The sequence below is a fragment of the Folsomia candida genome, unplaced genomic scaffold (assembly GCF_002217175.1).
Source record: "Folsomia candida strain VU population unplaced genomic scaffold, ASM221717v1 Fcan01_Sc003, whole genome shotgun sequence".
Taxonomy (NCBI): Eukaryota; Metazoa; Arthropoda; class Collembola; order Entomobryomorpha; family Isotomidae; genus Folsomia; species Folsomia candida.
The window spans coordinates 12,549,012-12,571,696 of record NW_019091195.1 but is presented as its reverse complement, the minus strand read 5'-3'; the positions used below and the strand labels follow the sequence as shown (position 1 = coordinate 12,571,696).

Genomic DNA, 22,685 nt, shown 5'->3' with positions numbered 1-22,685 from the left:
AAATACTAAAAAAATATTAGACCAAGTCAATTTATTGGTCTAAGAAACCAAGAATTCAATATTTCAATAATGTTGTTGCATGTTTTGAAGAAAACTTCGAAAGCTGCAGGAGTTGGTGATTTTCAATACAGAAGTTGCAGTATTTATTAATCATCATTCACTCCAGACGTCGTAACACAATAAAATGCACACTGCTCTTCTTCTCGATTCTACGTATACAGAATAATGATGATAGAAATCAAAATACAGCATTATGACCACGCAAAAAAGTCAAAGTTCAACTTCAAGTGTACAATTTAGGAAGTATTTATGCTTTCCTTCCGTATAATCAAGTAATATACTTATCAACCCCTATCTATATAAGTATTACGTATGCATGTACGTACGTTGTATATTGTACATAAGTGAGCTCTATCATTTGACTACAACAATTATTTATCATGTTGAGAGAGTATTATTGGGCAGTAAACTAGATTACTGAAAACGTAATAATTTTATTTTGTTTCGCAACGGCAATAATACACATGTGTAAGAAGGCTGTGAATTGCGTATTTTTCTACTCGATTTTCTAGAGCAACGCAGCAGTGGTAATGAAATCACATTCATGGTTTGCAATAGTAGCATGAAAAAAGATTTAAATCCATCTTTCAGTCGGCATGTCATATCATCCCTTGAAACCTAAAGCGATTAGCCCCTTGGTTAAATATAAAATTGGAGAAGAGAATCATGGCGTTTTTTGGTCGCGGTGGGAAGACTTATATGAAGCACACGATGAATACCTCTTTCAAGAAGAGGAGATGATGAATTGAACCTCCGTGTGGATTCCGCCTTCTTCTGAAAGCTCAATCATAAATCAATCCTTTACATATGATGATTTTAAATTGTGGGTGATAAGGAATTTAGTCAAATTTGTTGAGAATTATGATTTCATTTTACATTGCACAACTATTGCTAATTTCCCAGCAGTTGAAAAATTATTTCAAACAAAAATTGTTAAGCACCAGCGTACAACACAATTGATAAAACCTACGTGACAATGACTGTAAAGAAGGACTACTTATAGGTCCAACAATGACAAGTCAAGTGCACACATGTATGAGTAGTTAGACCCATTTTTAAGGTGACCACTTGAACTTCTTCAGGTTCAAGTGATGCGCATTTGACTGCATTGAATCGATGGTTCTGATGATCCAAGAGTCGAAAAGATGAGATTTTTCTAGTGTGTTAATGTAATTGTAAGCTAAATCAAGAGTTTAGCTCTTTCGCCTTGAGGATAACTTTTTGTAGGGTTGTTGAAGTGCAAACCAGGTTTGGTCGAGAGGAACAACTGGATGAAATTAAGAGTTGAGAACTCTGGATCATTAGAACTGTTATTATTACGTCAGAAAGTGGCTACTGATGTTGCCTTGCATCGTTGTATCTGGAACATCGTGTTACAGGAAGAGTAAATATTATTGTTCGGACGAGCAGAGATTATTATAAGGAATGCCACTGTCTGTTGTTCGTTGCTCGCTACATATTCCCTTCGTCCGTCCATGTTAAACATGTCCAGTGAATCTACCCCCAGCCAGATTGTATTTTTTTACTAGGATAAGTGTCGGTTCGGGATAAGCAATTCATTCAACCAGCTCTCAAAGTGCAAAGACTTTAGCTTTACCTTCAACACGTGTGTGTCTCCTTTCTATCAAATATGTGCTTAATTTTCAGAGTTTTTCTCTGCGTCGAGTTTTTATCCTCTACTCATTAATTGAACCACTGACTGACTGAAAAGTATGTATATGAAATGGGTCACTGTAAAAATTATTTTATACGAGGGAATAGATTTGATGTTGCATAACAGTGAAAAAGACCTTCGCAGTTGGACCTTAAAACCTTCCTTAAATCGATTATTGGGACATTGGCAGAATTATTCTATTGTTGCATAAGTTTAACGGCTAATAATAAAAATAATAACGCGCACGATGAAGTACACGCACACATATGTGACCAATAAAATGAAAAAAGTGATTGATTGTTGCGACTTAATTGAAACATGTGCACCAATTATTAGTTAAATTTGCGTCTCACTGTCCTCCAAGTACCGCATTTCTCCAAGAGCACAGCATGAATTGCACTGATTTTAATAATAATAAATTTGTGGCAGCTGAGACCAAATTATTGTCACTCTGTTCTGTTGGACCTTGTTACAGGAAACTCTAGCTTTATTTGGCGTGAATTGCTTGGTCAATTTCTTGAAGTTGCGTCGACCCATATGTGACAAAATTATGTCTTTGCATACCCAGTTATAAATTAGCTTGTTGAGAGGAGTGATTTTGCGAATTTCTAACATAAATGACAGCCAATTTTCATTATATCAACTTTAACTAAAATAAATTTCTCTCAATTTTAACAGAACGAGAAATTATCATTATCATATTTGCATACATAAATATCTGCGGAACTAAAATTTTAACTAAGCCCTCTTTCTAATAATTTTGTACTTTTAGCAGTATTCAATTGATTGAAAAAGGAAATTAATGCATGCATTTTTAACTTTCGAAACTTAATTTAATGGATTAAATGCATGTTTTATCAGCAGTATTACAATAACCATGCAAAACATTATCCACCTCATTTATTCGTTTATTTACTCTTTTTGTACACAACCAACTCGCATGATTAATTGACAAAACAGTAATTAGCGAAAGTATTTCGTTAAAATTAGCCACTGTCAGTTCTGATGGAACATCATGCTGTAGTGCCTCCAGGAGGATTAGACGAGTAAAATTCCATTTCAATCACCATCAACGTTAATGATAAGGCATCAATCCATTAACAACGACAGCAGCAGTGGCGATTTTTCCCCACACAACAAACAAAGTCCACGGCATGTGTCAGCTACCAACGTAGAACCAACAAAATTATTTGGTACGAGCAGCAAAGACTTTATTAGGATCGGTTTCTTTGAAGCAAAATAAACAAGTAGACGTTCTTTTGTCACAAAATCGTTGTCTCAAAGACCTAAATTACTCTCTCGGCACCTGTGGCGAATTCACAATTTGTTCGCTGCTTCTCATAAATTCCTATACACAATTTACGCAATTTTTTGTAATCTGCCCATCTTGAATTCGAATATAGGTTGGTGTTGGTCTATTTCGCTCTTTCGTCTCATACTTTCAATAAATAATATAACAATATTTACGCAACAGGTATTTTAATCAAATTTTCTTCTGGTTTGTACGATGTAGCAATAATTTCACGGGCGCTAAAAATACTAAAAATTGTGCTTGTCAAGAATTATGATATAAATAAGTTTTTCCTTGTTGATGACTACAGCTTTGTACATTTGTGGAATGGCAAATGAAAATTATTTCAACGATATTTCAGGGGCACATTTACTAGAAATTTTTTTGACAAAAAAGTCAAAATCTGGGACGTATTTCCAAGAAACACAAACAAATGGAATAGCTCATGTCTTCCCCGAGATTTTGGATGTTTTAAAAGGACTTAAAAAATGTGTTTAAAGTACATCGCCAAGTATGCATCACCATATTCGTCAACTTGCAAAAAATTGATTTAATTATCGAATGTGTCGTGACCAACTGTTAATGCCAAGACAAGTTTCAACTACGGCGTCATCATCGCCACGTCTCATCGGTGTTATCAGCTTAATATCTACATTGATGCATCTAGATCAGAGTAACGCAGAACCGGAGATTTTAACTCATCGAGAGAAAAGGGTATTTCACTTTGATGATACATATTATTGAGCAGGAAGTTGTTTGTTGTGGTCTTTCCATCATAAAAGTGTGTGTCAATCTTATCTCACGTAAAATGACAATCCAGATATTTGCTCGTCATTAGCTCATCAAATACAACGCAGTGCATGTCACTCATAATTCAATCCACGCTGTATGGAAGTCATGTGCAATTGCTGAGAAAGAGTTTCACGACTATTTGCACAATTGCAGTGACACCACCGACACCACGGACTGTCAATAAACATACCTTAATATCTTATTTTTTCTAATGCTTCAATATGGAAATGTTTTCTAAAATCCGTGGCTGTATTTAATAATTATTTAATAAAGTTATTGAAATGCTGCAGCAAAGAGTGAAGTGTATGATTTCTTTAAACCAAGTGTGAGATTACAAAGTTGATCAATTTGCTGATTGAGCTTAATTGTGGGATTTGTGGTGTGGTCTAACTATAAACTGATACAACTTAGTTTCATTTCTAATTGAAAAGATTCTGCAAATACGGAAGAACCTCTAAATGGATTATGTAACTCAATATGTCTATTTTGACATACATTTTGCAGCACAAGCATATTAGAATATTTAGTAATTTGTCTTAGTTAAATATTTGGTCGTGCTATAATTTGCAAAATATTTGTTGATCCATATTTCGAAAAGTTCATTTCTCATTCGGGCAGTAATTACATGTAGGCGTTTCAACTTACTAAATTCCACATAATTTGAAAGTTCCAACTGGTTCACAAATAAAAGAAACCCAAAAAAGGACAGCTTAGATGAGACTAAGAAGTGCGATAAAAAGTATTTAATAAATTTCTTCTCCAGTGAAGGACATAGAATTTTAAGATTTCCAGCATCCCATTTCATTTAAGAATTTACTCAAATGTCTGTACATAAGCAACATGTATGCATATATGTACATATTATTAAAAGTCGACCATGCTAGGCTACACCTGTATATCATGTATCAACTTTCAGTATATTTGTAAGCATTCATAATTTTTTAGTGACAAGAAAACTTCACAAATGATTTTAATATTTCTCTCTCTGTTATATTTCAAATTTGATAGTTATTGTATATTTGTATGTACATGGCACAGAACTATACTATTACGTATATCATGGTACATGGTACTGAATGAAATGGGGCGCTGATGCTGGAAATATTAAAATTCTATGCCCTTCACTGGAGAAGAAATTTATTAAATACTTTTTATCGCACTTCTTAGTCTCATCTAAGCTGTCCTTTTTTGGGTTTCTTTTATTTATTAGTTTTTATTTGCATTGAACAGTAATTTATGTGACCACCAACCATATTACTAATGACCTACTCTTTAAGAGACCCAAGCGTCACCTAGATACTAAATGGGTTCTGAATTGAGAAGTCGCTGGGTCGACCTTAGCAACTCAACTTTGGGCGGTGGAGGGAGTGGTTACATTGCACCACCATCAAAACTTTCTCACTTTTAAACCGATTTTGTCTATTTTAATTTTGTATTTTTATAGAAAATATGTATCGACTTTTTATCCGTGTACTTTTTTCATACATGCCTTAAATTTTTTCAAATCTCCAAAAAACACACTATTGGTTGGGTTTCTATTGAATATCTCATAAACCGTTGGAGGCTTTAGGCGGCCAAATCAGGGCTCTACTCGATGTAGCCGTAATTAACTCTGGGCAAAATTTCATTAAAATCGGTTGGAAATTGACGGAGATCTGAAAAAATTAAGCTTTTCAAACCTGTAGTGAATGCTTACTTACAATGCGATGGTGTGAAGTGTAACCCTCCGATTTGGCTGAAATTTTGAAATTAGGTGGTCCATGTCATTACAACTAACGTTTCTTCAGCCAGTTTGTGCGATGGTTGGAGTTACTCAAAATATTTGAGGTCAAAGTTGAAAAAACGGCTAACTTTTTTCAGGCGGAGTGAGAAAACTCCACTTCCATTCTCTTCCCCTCGCATTGATTTTAACTCCGAAAAATTATAGATTTCATCAATGTTAATTTAATTTATGATAGAAAAACATTAATTATTCATTGCACATGCGTCTTGGTCTTTGTTTTCAAATGAATTGGAAATCAGAATAACCAACGCTTTCGAAATGGAAAGTAAGTTTTTCCATGTTTATTTCCCGTTGATGAATTTATAAATTAATGTTTGTCTGAATTTTTAATACAAAGAAGTAAAAAGCTCACTTATTCAATTATGAATTAAATTTCGCGAGTATAAGGCCTGTTAATTCCTATTTAAGCGGTAATAATAATGTTTTATTTTTGTTATTTTGCATCACTACTTATGCTTGTGTATGAAGGCGTATGTGTGAGTGAGAAACCTGAATAAAATCAATGCGAGGGGAAGAGAATGGAAGTGGAGTTTTCTCACTGCGCCTGAAAAAAGTCGGCCGTTTTTTCAACTTTGACCTCAAATATTTTGAGAAACTCCAACCATCGCACAAACTGGCTGAAGAAACGTAGGTTGTATTGACTTGGACCACCTAATTTCAAAATTTCAGCCAAATCGGAGGGTTACACTTCACACCATCGCATTGTTAGATGATTTTTTTTCCATATAGTAACTATGGCCTCATCTAAGAATAATTGACAAAATTTGTGTGTCATTACTAGAGCCATTTGTATGTATTGGGTTGGCAAAGAAATAATAATATAATAAACTGCGTAAATGATCTAAATCCAATTTCATCACACTACTTAGAATGGTATTTAAATGAAGCAATAATTAATTGGCAGCAGATTTTAAAATTCATTATAATATTTATGATTGTATTAATTAGGACATGCAGCATATCATTAAGGGGCACCAGAGAAATATGTGCAAAAATATTCATTAGTTTTTAATTACATGGGCAAATTTGTCTTAATTCTGTTGCATAAATATGTATTTATGCCCAAATACATTAACTAATGTTGCGGTATCGGTGCAATTTTATTTTAAGTATAAAATTGTAGAACCTTCACATTAATTTTGTACCTACAATGACTACAATTACATACTCTGACTTTGCCCCACAATGAGAACTATTGATACTCCTTCTTTTAGATTTATGCAGGACAATCAATACAGCTAATTGAATAAAATACAAAATTTAGGAATGACCTTTCTTTCGCCAAAGTCTTGAAACCTATTATGGTCTCATTTCATAATTTCATCAATGGTCATCGGCATTCCATTCTAATTTTAATTTATGATGAACCATTATTATGAGTTACAAGAAACTAGAGATGCAATCGAATACTACACATTATGCAAGATTAATTAGCCATAGGTAAACACATCCCAATCATCGCAAGCCGTATCATACACACACGTATGTGAAAAGCATTCATGTTTTCGTGTCCAATGTTTTATGTCATCATAAAAGGTCAATAAAATGCCACGAAAATGAGTTTCATCTTCCACAACACGTTAACATGAAACTGTTTGAGTGTTCACTTTTTGATTGGTTTTGTGTCGAATTGAATTTAGCTTACAAATATTGCATGATTATTGTTAAAATGCTGAAGACAAGTGGGGGTCGTCAAATGGCATAATTTTATTATTGATTGCAAGTAAGATGAGGTTGGCATGTGGCATGCAGAACTGTTAAATATGTATATTTGATGTTTGGAGAATGTGCTTGACTTGAATCTGTGACATATATATTTAATTCAAGACACGATCATTCACCTCCAACACACAGTTTACAGAGGTAAAATAAATCAGGAAAGTAATTAAAACTTGATGTTGCAAAAATGATGATGAGGCTGCCTTATTTTTGTTTTTGTTCGGAAGAATCATGAAATAAATGTTTTTTCCAAATAAATTAAGTCCTGACATGATGTTCCTCGATGAACAAGCACGGAAAGCAGGCTGAATGCATCTTAAGTAAAATTATGTACTACTGACAGTAATTAATGGAGTTCTAATGAACATCATGTTACATTTGCCCGTCCGAATCGAAATGTCGGATGGATTAGCAAAGTGCGTAACGCAGCCAACAACAACCTGTAGTTGGTGATTGGAAGCACTTGAGCAGCAAATGAATCCGCATTCCATCATAAATCATCCCAATTACCACATTGAATCCATGCAGAAGCATGCAATCCATCAAAATTGTTCTGGACAGTCTGTCGTTAGAATGGGATTAAATATTAGCCTTGCAAGGAATGATCAAACCCTAATCAGTCTGATGCAATGCAATCAAAATGAGCAACCATAGATTTTCAGTCATTGATCATCCTGCTCCACACACGTCCTTGAGGGTCGTTGAACGTTCTTCAGTTTTCGTGAACAAGTAGACAATGCCCATCGTGTAATATGCATGATAGTCTCCCAGCAATTGCAAATCCGGTTACTCACAATCCCGGCCGAGAACACAAAATTGTACGTTCTCTCATTGTAAAATAATAAGTGTGTTTTTCAATCCAGTCCTTAATTTCATGCGTATCCCATTACAAATGACGTACTTATTTTAAAAGTTACTCCGAAAACACAGTAATAAAGATCCAATGGACAAAATAATATGGTATGATTTAAAACCAGGAAGAAAATATTTACAGGAAAACGTCAATACCTACATAAATCTACTTACAAGTGACACACACAAGAAATGCAAAAAATAGCTACGGAATTTATAAAGTGACTCTGACTGAAGTCTGTGAAATGCATTACATTTTGTTACACAGAGCTATTGGACAGACACGACAATGACCAACCAGAAACGCAGGACATGCACATATGTACGTACATAAATAAATATGTAGAACCTACAAAAACTTTTTAAGATGCGTGATCACTGAAATATGTCTTTGCTCTAATTTTGACAAATTCAACCAAGATTTGATTTGTCTCTCTCGTCCAGGTACCCAAGGTAAATATCCACCCTTACAAAAGTGATGTCTACAAATATTCTCTTCTCAACATAAATTGAGCACTCCAGCCAATTGTTCCAATGACGAATTTCAGGAAGCCTGATCTTGATTTGCTGTATATAATGATAAATCAGGAAAAAATCACAGGTAATCATGTGTGCATTCATCATTTACTTACTTACTTCATATTATTGAAGTTAGATAGCACAACAATGGCTGTCGTGATATTGTTCATTCATATTGTTGTCACCACGTGAGGAAGACAATAACTGTTGAAACAAATAGATAAATGGATTGGTCGCACGCCGTTCTCGCAGTGGAATCACGCAAACAAACACAAAGTCTTTACTTGTACAACAATAAGGCTAAAAGTGATATGACACTTGAGAGAGACGCCGTTGTTGGGTTGCAATATATTTTTACGCCCTGTCTGCTTGCTCTTCCTTGACTTTGAATTCTACGATAGAAGAGGTGGCCAACCATGGATGGCTTTGTTCAGCTTTCTGTATTGTCTTAACTGGTGCCTCTCGTAAAATTATTACCACATCAAAATCTTTATAACGTCTGACACCAAGTTTAATTTAATTATGATGTTCATCACCATATCGCATCTCGCAAAGTTCGTTGTCAACTGCACACGTCAAATGTCTTGACCTTAACACTAAAAAGAATTAATGATATTTTTAGGAACATGATTAGTAATATGAATATGAACTCACGCTGGTCGAATGCTATGCCTACCTACTTTCATATTTTGTCAAGTATGTGACATGATCTTTTTGTGATTCAATAAACTCAAACTCATACATAAATAATTGCCCCTGCGTTTTTCTAATAATACCGAAAGGAACGAAGGTGGCAATGTAGTGAAGCGGAGCATTGAGATCGGAATTCATTGAATGGGAACGATGCGATGATTTCAACGTAAGAGATGCGAAAGATCATTATCGTTTTTTTATCAGCTAGATACATTCTAACTTGCATTTAATTTGCCATTCAAAAGATGAACTCAAAACCAATTGGAGTAAAAAATAAACTAATAAAACACGCAGTATTTATTGACCAAAAGGTTTCAAAAAGATGCGTTTTTAGTGGGAAATTTCCTTTTCTTTTTTCACTTTTCTAATCTTTTTATGCCTAACTGTCCATTCTGAACTATGTACAACAGCAATGATGACGGAGGTAGCAATCAAATATCAAGAAATTAATACTCTCCTATGATTCACTTTCTGATAAGTACCCATTAATTGCATTATTTTGAGTATGCACTCATAAAGAAACATGTGCATTGTGTTCAAAAATCCGTTTTTAGTACAACTAGGATCAATTATAGTTAAAGCCTATTTGGAATTTGAAAAAACGATGCAAATTTGTTATACATAGAATTTGTGATTTCACAATGGCATACCAAAACTTTGACGGGTTTCATGAATAATCATTACAATTATTCACTCAGCCCGATATGAATTGTTAAATTAGCCCAAGGTTTGCGATTGCTGATGGTGTAGCTAAATCTAGAGAAATCTCATTTGTCTTCAATTAAGATCAATTTGTTTTGCTTTATCAGAACATTCAAACGCAACTCAATGAGCACGTTATGTTTATATTTGTGGAATTCTGTAAAAGGTTTTGTTGCATTGATTGTGATGTAATTGAATCGCAAAGAGCAATGCAATGCAAAATATGAATTGTGAATCACATCAAGCTCTTTTCTGTACAAGTATAATTTGAACTTTTCCACATTACAGCCACGCATCGACTGAAGCAGGTTTAGTTTTCAATCAAATCATGCTTAATATTTGGGTAACATTGGTTAACCGCATGAGAAATCTCCATATCTGGCAATATTACACATTATAAATTTGATTACTTCAAATCTTGCAAAATTTGATTTAGCATAATCTTAATGAAAGAATAAGTAATGAAAGAATAGAAACATATGTGACATTGCATATAAAATCACGATAAGTAAAAAAAAAAGAAATTGCATTTATAATCTAGGCATCTCACTGTTATTTGCAATGTCACCTTCTGGGTATGCGTCAGACCGAGGAGCGAGGGACAATTGTTCCAAATTAAATGAGAACTGAAGAACTCACTGCAAAGGTGCAAAGTGTCCGTGGTGGTTGTCTTATGTAAAACAAACAGTTAGTTTATCGTAACATGCACCCACCATAAATCAGGAGGCGGTGTGAAAATATATTGATCTCAAGTTCAGTGAAATCACGAAAAGTTAATATTCATCAGCAAATGAATAGAGGAGAATAGACCAGATCCAATTTAGTAGCCTCCAAAAGACAAGAGGTCCCTCAACTTGATCGCAGTTGATCTAGCGGACCGAGTGAGCTACAATAATTCTTAAATGGTCAATTAAGCCCCGTTTGTCTTTCTTGCTGTTCTGTATGCAGCTTTTTTAGCATATGCGTCGCATTCTCTTGAAACAATGAGCCTTCATTTGTTTTAGAAGGAATAAAATTATCAAAGTTGCCTTTGATTTTTTTATTGATATATTGTCACTACCAACACCTTAGCTCGATGCATGCCACCTGTCTTGCTATGTACGGTACGATATTGGTTTAAACAATTTTTAACTCTGGTAGATAAATTATTATTTTCATGATTTATGGTTTCTGCATTGAGAAATTGGACCAATCTCTGTATGTTATTACCACATTGTGGCATTAAAGCTACCACATTGAGAGAATTGAAATCATTTCAGAAAAATGCACACCTCTTTGGCTCAGTTCCTTCCTTCATCTTGTGTTTTATCATTTATCAACCTTTTGTCAGTCTTGGCCAATGAGCGAAAAAGATAAAAGTATTCGTCCGTGAAAATAGATCAGTGCGGATTAAAATTTTATTTATTAGAACAGCATAAACTAAATACGAAGGTTTCTGTGACATGAACAATGAAATTGTTTATAGTGTCAAGCTATAAATATCTATTTCGCAAGAAACAATTTCAATCTCTTACAAAAATATTAACTTTGAAACCAAACTCTCAATTTAAATGTAACTTGTTCTGTTTTAAATTAAATTAAATCTTATAATAACACTACACATTTTTTATACATTTTTTTCTTACACAAATATATGCATACTATATACCCTGTAGTCCTATGGTATGTAGAGATCAAGCCAAGGATTACTTGGCTGAACGAATTATTCTACCGATGCTTCTTTAATAATAATGATGAAATGTGCATGTACTGGATGGAATTCGCACGTCATTGTTGACACAATTGAACCGTACTGGTCCATTTATAATTGTTGACGCTGACGGAGAGCTGACATGTTGTTGGAGTCGCAGAAAGTATGTAGCAGCCAACAATTACAAGGAAGTGAGTTAACTGGACTTATTTTGAATGGAAAATTGACAGACATTCTTATCAAAGACCGAGCCTTATCTGCTATGCACCTAAATCTTAACCTGTATTCGCTAAACTCCCATCATCAGATTTCGCAGCCATCATTAAACAAGCAGAGAGCGACCTTGCACTAATCACTCATAGCAAAAAGTTAAAATAATTAATTATCCTACTAATTAAAACCTATTAAGTAAAGAATATGCTGTCTTGCTAACTGTCATTTACATTCACGAGTCAAATTACTGTATCCTTTGGGTAGGGCGCTTGGCCCAACCGTGAAACTGAGAATTTGAGTAAGAAGCCAACCAGCAATTTATTTACTTATTGGTCCATACACACAAGCGTTGGCTAATTTAAAGCAAAGTGTAAAATGCAAGGTGGAACGTGCTAGATTAAAGACAAAAGGCAAATTCAGGGTGTAATTGTAAGTAAGTATTTGAAGAACTGATAAAAGTCCATTTAATAATCGTCACTTTACCTGAAAGTTCGCTTGATTTTCTTTTGTAAGGTCCACATTGTAGATTTATTTTGGGTCTCTCAGCTCAAGGCACTTATTCTTACAGAAAATCCTTCTGGTTGTATGCAGCTCTTTTTCTTACAGTAGAGCTGAACAAAATAATTTCGCCGAAACAAAATCCTGCCCTATGAAAAAGTATCCTACTGAGGAAAGGCAATGGAAGTTGCTCCTCCGTCCGTAGTTCCGAACTCCCAACCTCCAACTGATGATCAATGTACTAATTTTAAATGATAACGGTAGGATGGAAATTGCAATCAAGTACAAGGAGAAACATCCAGAAATGCAAATTCTATCACTTTGCGAATACAATTGTTATATATTATTCACCACTAATCGAATAGGCTGAAAGACGACTGGATAGTCTTTTGTGCTGATCAGGAGAATCAGCGATGACAATGAGTACATTCGCAGTAGATTGCATGTAGAGCAGAGGAGATTTCCTTAGCTTTATGCAATTTCTATTCAAATCTCAGCCAATGTTAATTATACGGATTTGGATATAATTTGCTTGTCAGCATTAAACAATTGAGCGTTGACGGAGGAGACTATTTGCGAACACTATTGGGATGGACGAAATGATGGCTTGAGCATTAAGATGGACAATCAAGGTAGTCCAAATAGGTCTTAGAAGCCACGCACACATAACATGCACACACACTCGAGTGTTACACAAATCAATCGGAAGTAATCTATTTACTTTCAATGTGTTTAAGAGCAGCCAGTTGATGATTACTTTCGAGTTTCTTGTGCAATTATGCACAAAATGCTGGATTTAGTAATTACTATGCCAAGTTTGGCAATTAACTCGGAGTAATATTTATGAAAAATTTTCCATATTATTACAATGCACTGACGAGGCTATTCACTTTGGCCTGGCCAATATTCAAATCACTACTGCTGCCCCATATTCCACGCACACCTTGACGATGGTGACAATGAAGCCCATGAGAATTTTGGGGAAATCCTCGTTGCAAGGTTCAACAGGTAGATGGGTAAAATTAGGCACCGTCAACTTAAGTGGATGACATGCATGCACCTTTTTTCAGGTGTACCACCAGAAATTGGAAATCGGCTAGACTTGGTTGGCCTGGCTTTCGTAGATGACTGAGCTTCGGCCGATGGTTTGCGTTATTTCATATCAAACTCCAATGCAATGCGTACCACCGTCTGCATTTGGACAACAATTCAATTCAACAATTACACTGCCTGTGTATTAGAGACGAAGGTGTAAGCAGGTAGGCATGCAATATTAGCTCATGGCAGCAACGATGGCGAGTTACGTATGTATATCTATGCACCATGTTATTGTTGTGCTTTCATAATAATAATGATATGTAAGAACAGCATCAGAGTAAGAGCAGTGGTTGCTAAAGTAGAATAAATATGTAACAACGCAACGGCACCTTCTTTGGGAGTTGGTTTAGCTTGGTTTGTAAATTTATTTATACAAATCCATGTAAAGTGTGGCACAAGTAGTTTATCTTTCTTTGCAGTTTACTTCACCTCCCTTATTTAGCAGATTTATGTCTTGTCTACTGTACAAAATACAGGGCAGTGCTGTGGGGCTGCTTGTAGTGTCCTCAGACGATAAGTCAACATGAATGCATTGTTGAGATTATTATTTATCATTGTTGCCATCATCATCATTATTTTAATGCTTTATTAATTCTTTGTAAAGTATGCAAATTCGTATTGGTCTGCTGCTGATTACTTTTCTTTAGCCTCCCAATAAATATGCTTCGAAGAGTCAAAATTATAAAATTGTTCTTGTATCGTAGATCCGTTTGTTCTTTTTCATTGCATTGCACACGTGTAAACTTTTTACGCATAATATTATTACGGTAACAAATATAAGAAAAATTTGGATATTATGTGTATCTTTGATTGAAGAAGCAAGCAAATATGCAGTGACGGTGGTTGTACAGTGATTGTGCTGAGATTTAGACCAGGAATTAATCAAAATATCTTGTAATGCTTACAGACATATTTTATTTTATTCGTATCTCCGATTAATTCCTCCTCGCTTGCATAATTATCTTTGGTTTTAATGCTTCAATTTGATTGAGACCTAATGATTGATTATACGAACTGTTGGGTTTTATTTACGCGAATAAATGTGGAGCAAATATAATGACCCTTTGTTCCAACCTGCTCAGTTAAGATCTGCATAAAAAACACTGCAGATTAAAACTCGCACATGTTATGTGGCAAAAACGAGTGGAAAAAGTGCGAGTTTGCAATTGTTAATTTAATTAAGGAAAAACCACATCAGAATGAATTGCATTATTAAGGATAAGTTGAGCCAAGCAACTGGAAATAATTGCAGCCAAGACCAGCACATATTCGCTCGTGCATTCTCGTGCTGATGCATTTCTACTGTATTTACTCCACTACTTGCATTTCACACATTACTTTTTATAAGAAAATATGGCATTTGCATGGCTCAACAATTACAGCTAAAAACAATGTTTACGTTCAAATGTGCGAAGTAAGTAAAGGGTGGCATTTCGATACACTTTTACTACCGAACCACATACAATAAAGTGTCAGAAATTTCTATAAAGCTGATAAAGTTCTCTTGGTAGTAATAAACTGGCAAAATAACCAATTCCTACATAATTGCACCTTCTGATGGTTAATGGATGAAATTTTAATGTGCATTACTTCACTTAATTATGGCACAAACTGAACAAAAGCTTTCTTTCTCATTTTCCATAAGTGTAAATGATCTCATGTGCACGTTAAAATGTTATTCCTTGGTTTTTGTGCAGTAGCGGATGTAGATAAACAGGTAAATGCAGCAATTGAACTAATATCCTTATTAGAATTTGTTTAATTGATACAAGGTACTCATCTATGAAATACATTTAGTTGCAGTTTCTTTTAATTTAGGTCCAACAGCCTCCATGTAAGTGCTATTGTTTCACACCCTGTTTGGATCAGAAAGGAGAATCAAGTGCTTCACCAAATAATGAAAAGTAGGCTAATAAAATAACGCACACATCTCAAATGCTTGACATGTTGGCTAAAAGGCTGCTAAAATAATAAAACGAAATTAATTTTTATTTTCGAAATTAAAACTACTCTGAAATCTTTTCTCTGGTTGAAACTAAATATTTTAGGTTAAATTACATTCATTGCTCTTCAATGGTTTTCTAAAGCGATGTCATGATCACACAAAAAAGACGATAGAAGATCAAATCGTTTACGGCAGACGACACTCTCTTTAATCGGTGGGACAGGTAATCAACCAGAATTGAAAGATGGAAATGAGTGTGTAACATTTTACCGCAGTCAGTGCAGCGAAATGTGTGTCATACCAAGATCATATCTTTTTATTTTGATGCAATATTTTGGATTTGTACTAGCCTCAGAAAGACACAACGTGTCCATCTCCGTTGTCATCCCTTTATTTCGTTCCATTTTCGCTGTTATTACTGCAATACTTTTCATTTCGTTTGTCTGAGCTGGCGAGCATCAGAGATTAAAGTAGGTTCCGTAGTGATAATTTGGATGGATTAGAGGTTGGAGCTTATTAAGTATATGCAAAAGTATGACTGTGACACACAATAAATGCCAGCCAAATTCTCAGCACGAACCCTTCCTCTCTGCATTCATTGAAAATGCAAATTAGTTAACTAACCGTATGCCAAATCTTGTCGTTGCCAAAATCCTATTATGTGATTTGTACAGAATTCCGGTATTTGTACTATTTTAGCACAATTGGATTCAGATTTATCTTGTAATTGCATCTTGTTGTTTAATATCTTTTAAATCGGCGTAGCTCCTCTTTGCGTAAATTAACAGAGTGGCGATTAATAGCTCCACTTGCTAACTCTTGGTTCCGCTTATCAGCCACAGATTCCAACATAAAGCTCTCCTCTTGCCACGCAAACAATTGTTATTATTGACAACTCAACAGTGGATTGGAACACGAAGCAAAGCCAACTACTTGCCTGTTTAATGGTAAAATACAAATACAGAGTAAACACATTACAATGGGAACTACGTTGGATTGTTCGTAGCGAATATGCGTATATACAGAAACATTTGCTCGTTAATATCGTCGTCTTGCATCCCCATTCTTTTTCGCTGTCCTTAATTACACTACTTTCAAGTGATCGTGCTGACCACGGGAACCACATTTCACGGATGATTTGCCAAAGATTTCCGAAAACATTGACCAAGTCACGTCAAAGAGCAAAACGAATTGATTGTACATCGTGAAGTAGTAGGTTTCTTGTGGCGTCTTCAAAATGATGAACCGTTATTATGTACAGATTTCATGTTTATATCCACATAGCTAATTTAACAATTTATTTAAAATATAGGAAATCTCAACAGTTCATCCATTGATATACGAATTTATTAACGCTCAAATGCATTATGGTGCAGATGTATTTACATCTTGAGCGATATACGTATAAAATATGTATGTATGTAGCTTCAACTCTTTACAGTAATCTACAGTAACCACACGTTTAAAGTGAAGTTCGAAGATAAACATAACATTTGACAGATCACAAGTAGATGAAATGGAAAGCAGATAATTTTACTATTGTGAATATTACGTTGACCTACCCTATAGATAAGAGACAACAATACATGCTATGATATAAATCAGGATGGAAGTAGGTGGTTGACACAGTTTTGTCAGCTATGTTGTAAATTCTGTGTGTTGAACGCCAACCACAAAAAAATTCTCTAAATTGTTAAATTATTGAAATATACGGAAATTGCAGTATCGAAAAGTGTCAAACCTTGTATCAAAATATCTATGTAACTTGTAAACAATTTAAACAATTTTCAAGACTTGTTTTAGACATTTCGATTGCTCGCTGTAGGATTAAATTACTTTACCCAAATACATTATACGTGCCCATTTAATTGTCAGATTATTAAAATAATTTTAGCAGCTTACTATTTAAGCGTCGCTAATTAAACTACAAAGTTAATTTTTTGTTAAAATTGCCTCCTACGTAAAGTGAGTATAAAGTCAGAAAATGTGATACTAGACCACAATTATTTACCTAATCTGGTTACTGATATAATCGTCGTGTCAATTTTTTAAATTAATTACAAATTTGTTATGCCTCAATTTACTAGTAAAATATTCAAACATAATTCAAGATGCTTAATCAGAAATATAAGTCTACACTAAAATCAAATAAGCAGGATTAGAAGAGAGCAATTAAATAAATGACTCATTTCATGTAGGCTTTTTTTGAAATGGCTAAACTAATAGTATGCACGTATTGTCTTATTAACTCGTGAATATAATAATGATATTAATAATATTAAGCAAGTTATAATTACTACGCGTATAAAATTATGAGTAAGATGAATATGGTATGAATTTGAAAAATAGGCATACGACGCCGAAATCGTTGGTCATGTACTGCAGAGACTCATATTGGTACTTAAGGGATGGATTGCTATATTGTGTGCTGACTGACACGATTCTCTCTCGCTTCGCAATTTCGCATCTGCATTTCTTTCTAAATTAGTGCAGTCAGTCAGTGCACAATTTTCAGTAATGGAACGGTTGGCTTTTACTTTTGCAGACTGTGCGTGATGGTGTGCTCTCTGCTGCGGAAATAATTGCAGAATTGCGTTGCATCATTCCTTTGTCACCTTATCTTATTAGTGCAACGTGGTGGTAAACACCATGAAATATTGCAATATTTTAATTAAAGAGGTCTTGTAATCCTTTGCAATTATTTGGAAGCATCAAAACTGTGATACTGGGTTATGCATAACTGAGGAAGACGTTTTTAAGATCGTGATCAAATCAACCTGCACTGTTGTCAACAATTCAATAAGTACGGTTTTCCTCACAGGGGGAAGCCTGCAAGATTTACTCTCAAAATATTCCAAGATGAAGGTACTTTCAATTTCAATACTTTCTCCATAACGTGAGCCTCAGGATTCTTACTTGTCTAAAAGTATCATTGAATGGCATAGTCGTAGAGGATATGTACATGAGCACATGTGCATATGTACATATGCATGCACATTGTCTCAAGCAAATAAAAATCACGGCAAGAGATGTAATTATAAGTGTGCACATAGGTTGGTATACTTTAAATAAGGTTTGAATTTGTTTGTGACACTCCTTCCAAAACATTCATCCTTTGTAGATAGAAATTTGATATGCAAATCATAATGCTGTCCATGCAATAAAATTAAAACACGGTAATTAACTTTTGGAAGGAACGAATTGTGTGTTTCTGTGTGTGTAAGGCTTTGATATCGAGTGTTTTAAACATTTTGTAGAAAATTATTCGAGTTCTTATACAAAACTGGTGAACAACAACAGTAACTTTGATACTGCTTTGTATTTACATAAGTGTCAGGTGCAGAGGCAGTATTATGTACATATTCATATGCAGCTCCTGTTTTTGATTTTTAAACTATTCAACTTTCTATGAACTTCACTCTGAACAAGGTACAAAAATCATTTTCATCTAATTTATTTGCATGATGGATTAATTACCTTGTCCCATCAGCAGGTGTCAGTCAAATTCTGAATTAAGTACCTAATCTAAAAAAATATTCTTTTTTTTTGCTCACAGTTATAAAATATCATAATCCATCTATTAAGTTTTCATGACAGGATAGGTATCCAGTCCACCATATATTTGCATATGCCATTCATTAATTTCTGTAACTTGACAAAGCTCGGAAAAAATAAAATGGATATTTGAATAGTTCACCAACGACCCATCTGCACATATTATATGACCACTACAACCACTTGACCGATTTCGCTCCACTTCGATCTTGTAGACCGGAAAAGTTCGAAGAAAGTTATCGAGCATAAGACAAACGAGAATCAATCTAGAAGTCTTGACCCTGACTCGGGTTAAAAACTTAATGAATTAGAATGTTCAGGGTTACAAAGTAGTTCAATGCAAATACTGCACTTTAAAATTCCTGTGAGATTGACACAATAAAATCCGAACAGAAAAGTGAAAAACATATTTTGTAAATGCATACAAATTAGAATGTGTTTTTACGAAAGCATAGAAGTTATTTAATAACGAAACACTCGAAAGTCTCACTTTTATGCTACATTTCTTACTCGAACCCTGAACAAAGAATTTTGTAAATTATGTATGTAAGATTTATCCATTTGACATATGTACACCAGGCTAAATTTGCATTAAAATTTTAGCAATTTCGCATCAATTATGTAATTGCTTGCATTCTGATACACGGTCGAACATTCAATATAATTTTATGCATTTAATGCACTCGATCGTCTGAATGCCTCTTACTTATTACGATAATGAACCATTATAATTGACAGTAATTTCAATTTTACAGTTCAACAGTTCATTTTAGTGAACTCTTGGCTTTATTATTTTTGACGCATATATATTTAAACATAAGCACAATAATAAATGTGTCGTTATTTATTTGTTACAGTGTACCAGCATGTGTATCACTGTAAGAAGTCATATTTAACTACAATTAGTCATGATGAGTGAATAGTGGTGGTAGCAGACTATGAAAAAGTAGTCTCGCTTGCAATGCTTATAAAATTGGACCTTGATATTTATCGTCTGCTACGGTCAGCATCAATTTTGAGAGACTCAAAGCAAATAAATACAGCCAAGGGACAGGGCAGGGATACACACATATGACCTCCATAAATTATGAAGCTTGTCCCTATTTGTTTGTTAGAAAGATATGAAATTTATTGCTGATTGGTATAAATTTTATTTTACGTACCTGCGCACGGTATTTCTGTGAAATAATAATTGAAAATGGTCTCCGCAGGGTGGGTCAATGTCGCATTTTCAAGGATTGCATTAAGATAAGATTGTGGTGTATTTGATAAAAACTTAAAAACGTATTGGATGCAAGAGTTTATTTTATGATATTTTCTTGAAATATGAAATAATCAAACTTGCATTAATTTAATAAACTATATTTTTAACGTACACTGAGGGGATAAATTGTCCGTCACGGTTTAACATAGCTATATCTCGTACAATTTCATAGATATCAATTTGAAATTTTGCATAGTTGTAGACAATCGCATTTGTGATGAAATTGGACTCATAGGTTGAAAAAATAATGCAAAGGTCAAAGGTTACGATTTTTTGACCTAAAACCTCAAAAGTCAGCTACATCAAGAAAATTTTTTTCTTGGTATTTTTATTTTTATAAAGTTAGGGCAAGTCATCCTGAGCATTTTGATATGTTGGTCACCTCTGTGCGATTTTTTTTGTGCCCACAGCGATTTTTTGAAAAGTGATGTTTTGAGATTTTCTCCCGTAAGCCCAATGTTATAACTTTTCAAAACATCACTTTTCAAAAAATCGCTGTGGGCACAAAAAAAATCGCACAGAGGTGACCAACATATCAAAATGCTCAGGATGACTTGCCCTAACTTTATAAAAATAAAAATACCAAGAAAAAAATTTTCTTGATGTAGCTGACTTTTGAGGTTTTAGGTCAAAAAATCGTAACCTTTGACCTTTGCATTATTTTTTCAAACTATGAGTCCAATTTCATCACAAATGCGATTGTCTACAACTATGCAAAATTTCAAATTGATATCTATGAAATTGTACGAGATATAGCTATGTTAAACCGTGACGGACAATTTATCCCCTCAGTGTACTTAATAGCGTTTGACTTGAATCGAATACTTAATATAATGTGGAAAATGTGAAAGTGTATATTCTTAAATACTATAGTGTTTCGTACTCTTTAAATACTAGCACACACCTCATATATGTAAATTATATAAATAAATGTATTTTATGAATGTCGAGAACATTAATACTACAATCATGAACTCGGAGAAATGTCCAGTTCCTCCTCATCATCCGATTCTTCTAAATACTCTTCGTCCGGTTCTTCATTTTCTCCAGGTACATAGTTCCAATTATTCAGTTTGGTTTTGACCCCCGGATCGTGGCATAAATCACCCGGAAACTGTCCTTGTTTGTTCTGAATAGTTGGATTTGCACCGTTTTCCAGAAGAATACCAACAATGTCCTCGTGATCTTTGTTTGCAGCAAGATGTAAAGGCGTGTCCCCTAACTTATTCTGCAACATGTGGGTATTTTAGCACGCTTCTTAATATTACATGGGTCAATTTAAATAAGACTTCATAATAAACTAAAGGTGGGTCACCAACGTTAATATCTTACCTGGACATTTATGAATTGAGTTGTGCTCCCAAATTGTTTCGATGCAGAGCGAAGGAGTTCTTGAAAACAGTCTAAATGACCACCTCTCGCAGACCTATGTGATTTTAAATATCGCCCTTGCAATAATTTACCTGTTTTATTTGTTAGTTTAAATATTATTAACGATAAATACCAGTGAATTGGGCTGTTTCCCGAGGCATCTAAACCCGTTGGACTAACTCCATTTTCCAAACACTCCTTTAAGAAATCCAAGTTACCTCGGCGTGCGGCATCATGCACCGGATTTTCTAAAGTGTCCATTTTTAATTCGACATAGTTTGACGGGATAAGGCCGCATTTTCGACCGCATCTAGCTTTCCACCATGATGGATCACTCTGATCCACCAAGTACAGCACGTCTCCCTCGTTGAACGTAAGCTCATCTTCCTAACTTGGCAAACAACAAATTGTAACCGCATTTTGGAATGGAAACCAGCAAGGTGAATCTTACCTGTTGTGCAGTGTATCCGTACATAGCTCTCATACAAATTACCTTTCCTAATAATGCATAATATTAGCACATATTGTTCAAACCCAACGATGTACATATTACACACAACTACATACATGCAAGAAATTAACATAAAATTCTTACCCGGTTTCGGTGCAATTTTCGGTGGGATGGGTTTACTTGCCATTTTTGAGATAAATTACTACAATTCAAAAGCAGAGTGCCACATATACTAAACAAGTTCTTGGTATGTAGGCAGGAAAGTAACAAGTGACGAAAGTATATATTTTTATGTTGGTAAAACAGGTGATAAAGCACTTCCTCCTCGTCAGTTGACTGTTTTGCCTTCATTTAGATTACTCACCCATCCATGTAATTACTTGAGCATAAATTCAACACTATTCTAGGGGTATTCCAACATCGGCATGAATGATATTTCGCCACAGCAGCAGCGGTGGATCTGCCACTGACAGACTTATAATTCAGTAGCTAACCAATCTGCCAGACTTGAAGCAGGATTTTGCTATTTGTGCAT

The 22,685-nt window shown here is 34.6% G+C and overlaps 2 protein-coding genes across 2 annotated transcripts in view; both read right to left on the bottom strand.

Moving 5' to 3' along the window:
- The window catches only part of LOC110847527, an 88,270-nt gene extending 74,691 nt beyond the window's left edge, over nt 1-13,579 (bottom strand). Inside the window, exon 1 of the mRNA XM_022094477.2 lies at nt 12,452-13,579. Within this exon, the coding sequence (XP_021950169.1) occupies nt 12,452-12,489 (38 nt within the window). The 5' untranslated portion in view covers nt 12,490-13,579. The remainder of the gene's footprint in view (nt 1-12,451) is intronic.
- A 7,580-nt stretch (nt 13,580-21,159) lies between these two features.
- LOC110847677 (osteoclast-stimulating factor 1) lies at nt 21,160-22,527 on the bottom strand. The gene is made up of 5 exons (XM_022094661.2): nt 22,295-22,527; nt 22,151-22,197; nt 21,833-22,086; nt 21,661-21,754; nt 21,160-21,556 (listed from the first exon to the last, which is right to left on the bottom strand). The coding sequence occupies exons 1-5, from the start codon at nt 22,335-22,337 to the stop codon at nt 21,296-21,298; spliced, it is 699 nt and encodes a 232-aa protein (XP_021950353.1). The 5' UTR covers nt 22,338-22,527; the 3' UTR covers nt 21,160-21,295.
- Between the last annotated feature and the right edge of the window lie 158 nt (nt 22,528-22,685).

What these genes read in the sequence shown, in the direction of transcription:
- LOC110847677 (XM_022094661.2), bottom strand. Translation starts at nt 22,337, where the DNA reads ATGGCAAGTAAACCCATCCCACCGAAAATTGCACCGAAACCGG. An exon ending in GAAAATTGCACCGAAACCGG is followed by an intron (nt 22,198 to 22,294) that starts GTAAGAATTTTA and finishes ATGCATTATTAG; the next exon opens with GAAAGGTAATTTGTATGAGA. An exon ending in GGAAACAGCCCAATTCACTG is followed by an intron (nt 21,755 to 21,832) that starts GTATTTATCGTT and finishes AAAATCACATAG; the next exon opens with GTCTGCGAGAGGTGGTCATT.